The sequence below is a fragment of the Thalia democratica genome, chromosome 2 (assembly GCF_965202585.1).
Source record: "Thalia democratica chromosome 2, ktThaDemo2.hap1.1, whole genome shotgun sequence".
Classification (NCBI taxonomy): domain Eukaryota; kingdom Metazoa; phylum Chordata; class Thaliacea; order Salpida; family Salpidae; genus Thalia; species Thalia democratica.
Genome location: NC_139166.1, coordinates 71,056,536 through 71,066,840, shown reverse-complemented (window position 1 = coordinate 71,066,840; position 10,305 = coordinate 71,056,536). Strand labels below are relative to the sequence as shown.

The following is a 10,305-nucleotide window of genomic DNA, read 5'->3' as shown; positions in this document are numbered from 1 at the left end:
TCTTTTAGAATTTCTTGATACAGTTATGATAGCCACAGTTTGTGTTGAAGCAATGACAGTTTTAAGCAACCGAAAATTAACTGGTAGTTTGAAATATGAAACAGGTAGTGTTTTGACCAATAAAGAAAGCATTGAAAATATGCAAAATAAGGTGTTTAGGGAATTATTTTTTCTCAAAAAATCACACAAGTTATTTATGAAAGTATGTTGTTCTGATGAGATAATTTTAGTTTTTGATGTGAAAAATCAGTATTTTTATTTCACTGAAGGTATGCTTCCTTACTCAACAGATGGAAACAACACAACATTTAAATATACAGTTGATAAGGATGACTTAGTGTACATGTATAAAGGTGGTAAAAAAAATGTTGAACAGAAAAAAGAAAAAGAAGTCAGAGCATTCAGTTTCAGTAATGACAAGTTAATCGATGCTGGCATTAAGTTTAAGTTTGTTAAGAAAAGTGTTTCATCTTTCTGTGTTGTCTGAATTTGATTTTTTCATAACTAAATTTATTACCTTTGAAACTTAATAATAGTTTTAAAGCTCATCATTAGTTTTTGTACAAAATATCCTTATCCCTCTTGACATTATACTGTAAAATTTTTAATAATTTTATTTTTCCTCATATTTAGCAAGCTTCACATACTCAGAACAGCTCAGGCTAGTTTGAACTTTTAAAAAACCAGGATGACTCGGGCAAGTTTAGTTTTTTATTAAAAATTTAGGAAAGTTTTTAGATTTCTGAAAATCTCAGACCAGTTTTTTCTAGATTTTGAATAGTAATCAGTTTATTAAGTTTGAAATTGTTCTTATTTTTTGACTAATTTTGTTGAAAAACTTGATTTTTAATGGTAATATAAAAAGTTTTTATTTTAAAAGATTTTAAAGAACTCAGGATGATTCAAAACCTTTTTTTGACTCTAAGAGTGGCAACCCTAAAGTAAGAAATATCACTTTTATCTGTTTTTATTCAATTAATGTTCCAAAAAAAACTATTGGTTTTGTAATTTATCTTTCAGTTTTGAATATTAAAAATGCGGTAGTAAAATTCTTAAACTAAGTCAACTTCAAAATACTTATTACATCCTTATTAAATGATTGTAAAGTGAGTTTCTTTCAATCAATATTTTACTGCCTTCTGTTATTATAATGTTCATTCAACTACCAAAAACATTTTTTTAAACATGTTTGTTAGTTGGAGCAATTACCAAAGCAAAAATGCTTTACTGATATACACTTTTTTGAATAATATAAAAAACTATTGTATCCTTAAAGCAAATGACAATTTTTTTTCAAAACTTTTTATATAACTATTTTAATAACTGTTGTTGCATTCTCATTTATTAAACATATACATGGAACCTTATTTAGAAGGAGAAAGCCCAGCTGTTTTGCTAGAGAAGATACAGAAAAAAACAATTCAATTGCATATCATACGTAAATATTTCATTTTTCATTGATTTTTTTTATATTTTGCTTTATGGTTTTTGTTTTTAACAATAATATTTTTCATTAACTTCTGATTTTGCAATAATTTCGATCAAGCTGAGAAGTACCAAATAATTGTTTTCTACAAATTCATGTTAACAGTGTTCTTATAGAATATTAATTTTATGCCTAATTAAACAGAATTAGTTAAATTAATAATATGAAAACATAAAAAGTGACATTACCATGACTTCATTGTCGCATAATGTGTTTGGCAGAAATAATTGTCTGATATGATAATAACTTATTTAAAACAAAAGAACATTAGTATGGAAACGCTCAAGTCAAAGGTAACTAAATTTAACCATTAAAATATTTAAAAAGTAAGCAGTCATAGATTAAACATTATTAATTTCAACTAGTTATCTTTTTAGTAAAAATGTATTAAAATTAAATTAACTGTAATTTAAAATTTTGTACTTGTTATGTAATCAGTTTAAGATTATGATCAGTAGTTTAAAACTTGAAGGGAAAATGGCTGAACTAACCTAAATTTAGTTGTATATTTTGCTCTGAATTGTTAAGTTGGTCTGTTAAATGTGGAAGCTCTTTTGTTACTTTTCAAAATGTCCTTTAACCCAGAGTCGTGGAAAAACCTTGAATTTGACAATTTAGGCTAAAAAACCTTGAACTGGAGAAATATTAAAAAAATCTGGAATTTTAAACAATTTTTACATTTTAAGTAGTAAAATTATGATTGACACGAAAAATCTATCATAAAGATAAACAAGTTTTATCATCATCATCAATATTTTTATTAAAAAACACATTTAAATTAGCTTTACAGTATTGTTTTATTGTTGTTATGCTATTTAATTTATTTTTTATCTTAAACTAAAAATTGATCCAAGAATGCCTACTTTTAAAAAACATGAAAAATATCACAAAAACCAGTGGCCACCCTAATACTATTACTTAGATTTAAATAAGTAATTTAGAAAAGATTATTTTTACTAGTCATTGTTGGTAACTTAGCTAATGTATGTTATTTGTTGTAGAACTACATTTTTAAAAACTTACCTATTTTTTAAGTTTAAGGCCACAGCAAGACCAATTTTTTTCTCAAAGTTTTATTTGCCCTTTACTATAAAAAAAGAAGTCTACCATCTTTTGAAAAAGGCATTATTGTTAATTATTATCATACCACTAAATTAGATAAGTTTTATAGGTTTAGATAAAAAAGTTAAAAAACAATTGGGAAACAAATTGTTCATGTTATATGAAAACAAATTTGAAAAAAATAAGTTATACAACTCCTTATTTATTGATTTTCATTATATATTTTTTTGTAAATTATGAATAACAATTTTGTTGTGGTCATTGAAGCATATCCACATTGAAGCTCTAAGTTTAAAATTTTGCATCATTTCTAGTCAAAAAAAACCACTTTGTAAATAATATTTTTCTTCTTTAGCAAGTTTTTTTTTGTTTTCATTTTAGTGTTTCTTTATTTTTTTTACACATTATTTATATTTAAAATGTTTTAAGGGCATAAAAGGGGGATCCGACATTTTTTGGTATTGAGCCAATTCATATTTTAAAATCAACTTTGTACATTATTTGAACATTTAAGTTAAAACAATTATAATATCCTGTTTTATAAAAACTATGATAAAATTTTTGATGATTTTTTCCTTGATACAAAGTAAGTTTTAAGTACTTAATTTTACCTTTGATAAATTTAGTTTTAAGGTTGTCAATTTCAATTGGTGTGAAATTAATTGTATTAAAACTTGTGATTAAAGCTAAGCCATTTTTTGCCAATAACTTATCCCTTATAAGTAAACATTTTTATAAAATTAAATGTAGTTGAATAAATAATAATACGTAAACTTAAAAATGCATTTTCTGTAATACTAGTTTATCAGTGTTAAAAAGAATTAAGGGTATTGAGTTTAGTTGAGCTTAAAAGGGGAAATTTTATTAAACTTAAATAAGATTTACATGTCTATGTTTTTTTTTAATAAAAAGATAATGTTCCACTAAAAGTTCAAGACAGCTGGTTAGAAATTGAAAAGAAGATTTATTTTTTACAAAATAACCTTTTTTTTATATTTTTTTGTTTTTACCAAATATAATATTTTAAACTCCCCAACTTTTATCCCTTATATTTCAAAAAAAAGACACTTTGTAAAGGTTCAAAAAGTTTCTGGTATCTGAGGTAAAAATATGCAAAATAAGACCAACTTGTAAAAAGCTACCTAATCCTCTCGGGTCTTAACTAATTATTTTTTTATTAGATATTTATTAAATAAGAACTTTTATAACTGACAATCCCAATAGGGTGAAACATTGTATTTTAATAAACTTCTGTTTCACTAAATATGCATAGTTTACTCACACATTAAAAAAAAAACTGTACATTTAACTGAAAGCAAAACTTTATTTAATTTAAAAGTAATTTATCTTTATAAAACTTCTAAAGCTTTAAGTAGAAAAATGATTATCTAGATTTATAAATAAAAAAAGTGCAAAAAGTCTTCGAGCCTAACATACAGAAAACATCAAAATTTAACTTAATGTAGAAAAGTTTTATAAAAACATTTTAAATGTTTACCTGAATAATTCAAAGCATTTAAAGTATACACTTATATACACTCAAAGCATAATTTTTCACAGCAAAAAAATATCAAGCTTTTAAATTTAAAAGTATTCATTTAGATATTTTTTTTAAATAAGTTAATTTCACAGTTCATTATAGAAATAGTTTATTTTCAATTTTAGTTTTAATATGTTGTTTGAAAGCTTTCGAAGTAGTAGTATGAAGAACTAAAAGTAAAAAGTTTGCATTAAAAAATTAAAAATCTTTATTCAGATTTTTTTTAAAATTAAAACAAAATGAGCAAGAAGTCCCCGAACCACCTCTTCCTGCAATATTTAAAAGAGTTCAAGGAGGAGTCGGCGGAGAGGGGAGACAAGTCGTCGAGGACGTACTTCAGAGCCGCCTGCTGCATGAAGAAGTACCCCCTGCCGCTGCAGTGCGGCGCCGAAGCCAGCATCATTCAGAACGTCGGGCCCAAAATATGCCAGATGCTGGACAAGTGAGATACATAGAGTTTTAGCGTTTTAATTTCAAGTGAATTTTTGTCTATTTACAGTCTGAAATAACATTAACATTGAAAAAAGTTTATTGATTAATTTTTATTTAAAGCATAGTGAAAATCTATCTGGCAGGTAACTTAAATATGTTAGTAAAAATGTCAAGTGCTTGTCAACACACAATGAAGTATGGTATTAATAAAATTATTTTGTTATAGTATGTTTTTTACTCAGTAGCACATGTAAAGTTTACGAGTTATTTTTTACAAATGACTTCATAAAAAATGTTTCTGTTTTATTAACTTCAATTAAACAAACTGTATTACCATGTATTTTTTTCTAATGTACTTTTTTAATTGCAGGAGGCTTGCAAGGGATGCTGCGAACGAAGGAATTTCTCCTCGGGAGTTTCTGGAAAAATCCAGGAGCGTCCCTGGCGGTTGGTGGGAATACCTGGAGAAGGAATATTCGAAAAAAGACGGCAAGAAGACAACTAAAACTAAAACAACGAAAGCTGCAAAGCCAAAAGCAGCTGAAAGCAAAAGAGCTCCTGTTAAGAAAACAGCTAAGAGGAAAAGTGATCAAGCTGCGAGTGGTGTGCTCCTGAAGAAAGGGAGAAAATCTGATCCGTACAATCTCTCCTCATCTGAAGACGATGAGGTTGTCACAAAAAAAGTACCTAAAAAGACCAACTTTAAGAGGCCTGAAAGTCCTGTTGAAACTTGCAACGTCGACGTGGACTTCAACATTCCTTCCGACACCGAAGCAGCCCCCGAGTGCGACAAACTCTTCACTTTGAAGCCGGGAAATTTCAAAATTGTGCTGATGGTCGACACCAGGGAGACGGCGGGCAAGAAGAAGAAGGCCCAGTTGAAGAAGGAGCTGAAAAATATCAGCTGCGAGTGGGAGGAGTACAATCTCCAGTTGGGGGATTTTTGCTGGGTTGCCAGGGAAACGGGTTGTTGCGGGGTGAACCCCAGGGAGTTGATTTTGGATCACATTGTGGAGAGGAAGTGCATATCCGACCTGGCGATTTCGATTGTGGATGGCAGGTACCACGAACAGAAGAACAGGTTTGGGTTTTTGTAATAAATTGACCTGCGTAAGTGCAATAAAAGTGATTTTTTTTTCCTGTGTTTGAATTTAACAAGTAAGAAAAATTCGAACTAAAATGATATTTTGTTATTTTTGAAGTGCATCTAATTAACTTTGTTGTACAGTTAAACTTGATTTGTTTTATTTTATTAGTTAATTAGTTATAATCAAACATTTAGCAAAAATATCTAAAGTATATTACATTAACCTTTCTTCTGATAACTTTAAATTTTCATAAATATGTATTCTAAATATACAGATTGAGATCATGTGGTCTGAAGAATGTGGTGTATTTGCTGGAAGATTTGAAACAAATAGAGCACCAGAGCATCCCACCAAAATCACTGAGGCAGGCAATATACAATACGCAGATTGTTGAGAACTTTCAAATAAAACAAACTGCAACCATAAAAGAAACTTGCAGGTGATTGAATGATGTTGTTAAATATGTTTTGACTAAACTAGAGTTATTGATTGAATGTAAAGGTCATTGTTTCATATTTTTTAAACTAAGTCAAGTTGATTAAGAATTACTGTATTATCAATGAACATTATAAAAGTTCCTGCTGAAAACTATCTTGAAACTGTAAATGTTAATGAAATCTAGCTTGGAGCTTAGTCAGTTTTTTTCCACAAATTAACTGCTATTAAAAAAAGGTTGTATTTTGAAATTTAGTTTAATAATATTATTAAATAAAAAATTGAACTTTATTTTCTGCAAATTAAAGAATATTAAAAAAAAAATTCAAAACAGTTTAAAAGTATTTCAAATAAAGCTTGGAGCATAGTCATCAATATTTTTTGCAAGTTAGGTGTTCTATTTTAAAATTTATTTTATGTTATATTTTCTAACTAAGTTTCAAACATGCACAGGTACCTGGAATGCATTACCGAACACTTGAAGGAGTTCTACGAAGGCAAAACACTACACGCGGTTTCACACACCGAAGAAATTCACGAAACTTCAACCGACTGCAATTTGCTGGAGTTCAAAACTTTCAACGAGAACTGTAGGAAGAACGCGGGTCAAACAATGAGGTACTATTTTAAATCAGTTTTAACAAATATATATACTAAGGTTATTTTGTTTATTAAAGTAAAACGTTTGTTCAACGATTAATTTATATTTTTATACCAAATTTATATTTAAATTTTAAATTAATTTATAATAGTAAGTAGTATACATAATATAAATTATATATACTTAGGCTATTTTCAATAGTTAAAGTAAAACGTTTGTTTTAAAACAAGTTCATGTTTTTATATCAAAATTTGTAAAAAACTACCTAAAAACATATACAACAAATTAAAAATTTTTACAATACTTAACTTAAGAGCACTTCATTAGTTTATAATTTTTTAATTCACCACAAGGTACATGTTCATGAAGCAGCTGATGCAAGTGTCGTCGCTGTCCAGCGACAAGGCCGAGTCCATCACCGAAGTCTACCCGACACCGATGTCGCTGCACCGAGCTTACAAGAGTTGCAGTGACGGGGAACTTCTGCTGGCCAACTTGAAGTTCGGGGTGATGAACAGGAAGATCGGCAAGGCGCTGAGCAAAACTGTATACATGATGTTCAACACGTGAAAATTTTGTTTTAAGAAGTTTAATAATATAATTAAGTCACTTCAAAAGTACATAGCTATTCATTTATTAAAATTTTTAGCTAGTTTATATGAGTAAAACTGTTTACTTGATGGTTAAACGTGAAAACAAGCAATGAATAAGCCATTTAAAAGCTGTTTTTGATACTAAAGTTAAGTTTTGCTTTCTTTGAGTTTAAAAACATTTCATTTACTTGTAGAACATAATTATAAACCAAATCTTTTACAGAATTTTCTTTACTTAAGTTGGTGATTTACTGATGTTTTTGTAAAATTTAGTTATTCACTAAAATTTCTTGAAAAGTAGTGCTTTATATTTATTTGAAAGTATACTGATCACGGCCAATACCTAATAATTTTGTAACAAATACTTTTTATTTGTTGATTGTTCTACTTGATTATATATAAAATAATGTTTTTTTTTTGTAAAAACAGTTTGTCTTTTATCTACTATTAAGAAAAGTCAGTATGTCAACACATTTTAAAACAAACAATGTACTATATTTAATAAAATATATTATAATAAGATGAAAGCTGTAAGAAAAATTTATTTAGTACTGATTAAAAAAAATCTTATATATGTTATCAAAATGCTTCTATATGGCAAACAAGCTTTTTTTGTTAGACTTATGTACTTTTCTCTGATAAATGTTTACTTTATAAGCAATGCAAATTTTTTCACTTATTGTACAATTCTTTTATGATAATGCCGAATCATAGTATATTTACTAGTTTTAAAAAAGTGCATTTATTTACTGTTTAGTTATTTGTTTTTAAAGTAAAAAGCACTTGATATTTTTTTATACTTATTTTGTATAAATATAGTATATTTATATATATAAAGAACATATATTTTAAATTTTTATTTTCTTATTGCTATTAGTTTTGTTGTTGTTTACTATCTAATGTAAAATAATAAAGTGTTTGACTTTTTTATACTTTTTAGCTGGAAAAAATTATTAAATACCTCCATTTGCAGTAATGCAATTTTATTTTTGTGAAGATAAATACGAATGTTTACCTAACTGTAGCTAAGTTTCGTTAAGTGTTTTCTTTTACATATGTTTTTCAAAATATTGTTGTTACGGGTAAGAGGTCAGAATTAAACGGGTCGTCACTTGAGGTTTAATTAATAATAAAAGTTAAGCCCAATCAGATTTTTTCGATGAAGTATTAAAAATTTAATGTACATAAAAGGGGTTTTAGACTCTTTTAAGCAGACTTATGCAGGACAACGGTTATTTTAAGAATTATAACATAAAAACTTACAAGCTTAAATTGAGAGGGCTTAAAGTGCATAGGGCCAAAGTGACGCTCTGTGCAATTCTGACATAAAAATGCTGTAGAAAAGCTACAAAATTTCAAAAAAAAAAAGCGAAAACAGTTAAGCAGTATTTTCAATTTCTTCAGTTAAAACACAACAAAAATATTTTTCTCCAGAAATTTAATTAATCGTAAAAATGTCGTTCAAGTTCGAAGGAAGCTCGCACGTGGTAGTGACCGGGGTCACCAGCGGGTTCGGCCTGGCCGTTTGCGAGGAGGTGCTGAAAGTTGTGGGCGACGGGTCAACCATCGTCATGGTGGGAAGAAACGAGGACAGAATGAGCAAGGCGGTCGAGAAGGTAAGGAGCGCTTGCGAAGGCAGGAAGGTTGATATTGTGAAGGTGGTTTACGATTTGTCTGATTTGGCGGGAATCCCCGAAGCTGTGAATCAGTGCTTTCCTGGTTCACACATTTCCAACCACGACAATTTTTTCCTGTTCAACAACGCTGCCACGCTGGGTGGCACGGACCCCGTAGCGGACGTACTGGACCACCAGAAAGTGTCCGACTACTTCAACCTGAACATCACGTCGTGCCTGCTGTTCACTTCGAACGTTTTGAACAAGATAAGCAAGCAGGACATCAAAAACAAGTACATTGTCAACGTCTCATCACTTTTTGCCGTTCAGCCGCAAACGGGATGCTCGCTGTATTGCGCGGGAAAAGCGGCGCGAGACATGCTCTTTAAAGTCATCAGCGGGGAAAACCCCGACCTGAGAGTTCTGAACTGGTCGCCGGGGCCGATGCCGACCAAGATGCTGGACGAGTGCGCGGAGAACAAGGTGGGAGGGGAAAACACCGAACACGTGAGGAAATTGATCAGGGAAGGAAAGTGCGTGCCGTGCGAGGAGTCGGCAGTAAAGATGCTGAAGCTGCTGTGTGGTGGGCAGTTTGAGAATGGCGCTCACATAGACGTTTACGACGTATGAGTGGATATGAATATTGAAACTTTTAATTCCTTGTAGTCAAATAATTTTGCTGTATATTTTGCGATTATATACTTGATTTTTATTGGTGTTGTTACATTGTTTTTGATTAAAATTTCATAGTTTAACTAAAAACGTACTATTTTACTTGATTTTTTTTAATATAATATTAGCTATCGTTGTTTTTTTTTTCAACTCTGTAATTTTAAATGGTTTCTTAATTGAAGTTGAGATAATTTCTAAATTAATTTTTAACTATGTAATGTTATAAGATTTCAAAGCTTGCAGTGTTAATGGGAGCTGCGCAATAATTTATTATTGTTTTGTTTTTTTAGGTAAAAATGATGGTGTAGTTGTATGCTTAATTATTTTGTAAGGGATTTCAAACTCTTGTAGAATTTGTTTTCAAAAATATTTTTTTATTAATTATGCAAACTTTATTTTAATATTTTAACTAAACTTAATTTTTTTATAATTTTAAATGGTATTTGTAAAATGCTTCTAGTTTAGCAATAATAAATGTACTATCTAATATTGATACTTTCTAAATCAAATAGTCTTTAAGTTTTTAAGGTTTACTAACTTAAATTTTTTTAAGAATTTTGTTTGTATGTAACTAAATAGTATTAAAAAAGATGACTCCTCTAAACATTTTTGATAAATTCATAGCAATTAAAGTTTATTTCAGTAATTTTTTTAAAAGCGCGTAACGTTTTGCTTATAGTTGATTAATTAGTATACTTGTTTTCCAAATTTATTTTTCTTCTAACGTGTTTTATTATTTAGTGACAAGTTTAATCGACACGACATTTTAACCCTCTGATT

The 10,305-nt window shown here is 29.0% G+C and overlaps 2 protein-coding genes across 2 annotated transcripts; both read left to right on the top strand.

Annotated features, from left to right (window-relative positions):
• The first annotated feature begins 4,327 nt into the window (after window positions 1-4,327).
• LOC145828910 (structure-specific endonuclease subunit MUS81-like) lies at window positions 4,328-7,338 on the top strand. Its single transcript, XM_082936655.1, has 5 exons — window positions 4,328-4,530; window positions 4,891-5,601; window positions 5,883-6,047; window positions 6,497-6,661; window positions 6,998-7,338. The coding sequence occupies exons 1-5, from the start codon at window positions 4,328-4,330 to the stop codon at window positions 7,212-7,214; spliced, it is 1,461 nt and encodes a 486-aa protein (XP_082792781.1). The 3' UTR covers window positions 7,215-7,338.
• A 1,341-nt stretch (window positions 7,339-8,679) lies between these two features.
• On the top strand, window positions 8,680-10,282 carry LOC145850013 (sepiapterin reductase-like). Its single transcript, XM_082955150.1, has one exon. It carries the CDS (start codon window positions 8,692-8,694, stop codon window positions 9,481-9,483), a length of 792 nt encoding a protein of 263 aa, XP_082811276.1. The 5' UTR covers window positions 8,680-8,691; the 3' UTR covers window positions 9,484-10,282.
• Window positions 10,283-10,305: the final 23 nt, after the last annotated feature.

Excerpts from the sequence above, each read along its gene's own strand:
- LOC145828910 (XM_082936655.1), top strand. The coding sequence starts at position 4,328 with ATGAGCAAGAAGTCCCCGAACCACCTCTTCCTGCAATATTTAAAAGAG. Across the intron at positions 6,048-6,496 it reads ACCATAAAAGAAACTTGCAG|GTACCTGGAATGCATTACCG; the intron begins GTGATTGAATGA and ends AAACATGCACAG. Across the intron at positions 6,662-6,997 it reads AACGCGGGTCAAACAATGAG|GTACATGTTCATGAAGCAGC; the intron begins GTACTATTTTAA and ends ATTCACCACAAG.
- LOC145850013 (XM_082955150.1), top strand. The coding sequence starts at position 8,692 with ATGTCGTTCAAGTTCGAAGGAAGCTCGCACGTGGTAGTGACCGGGGTC.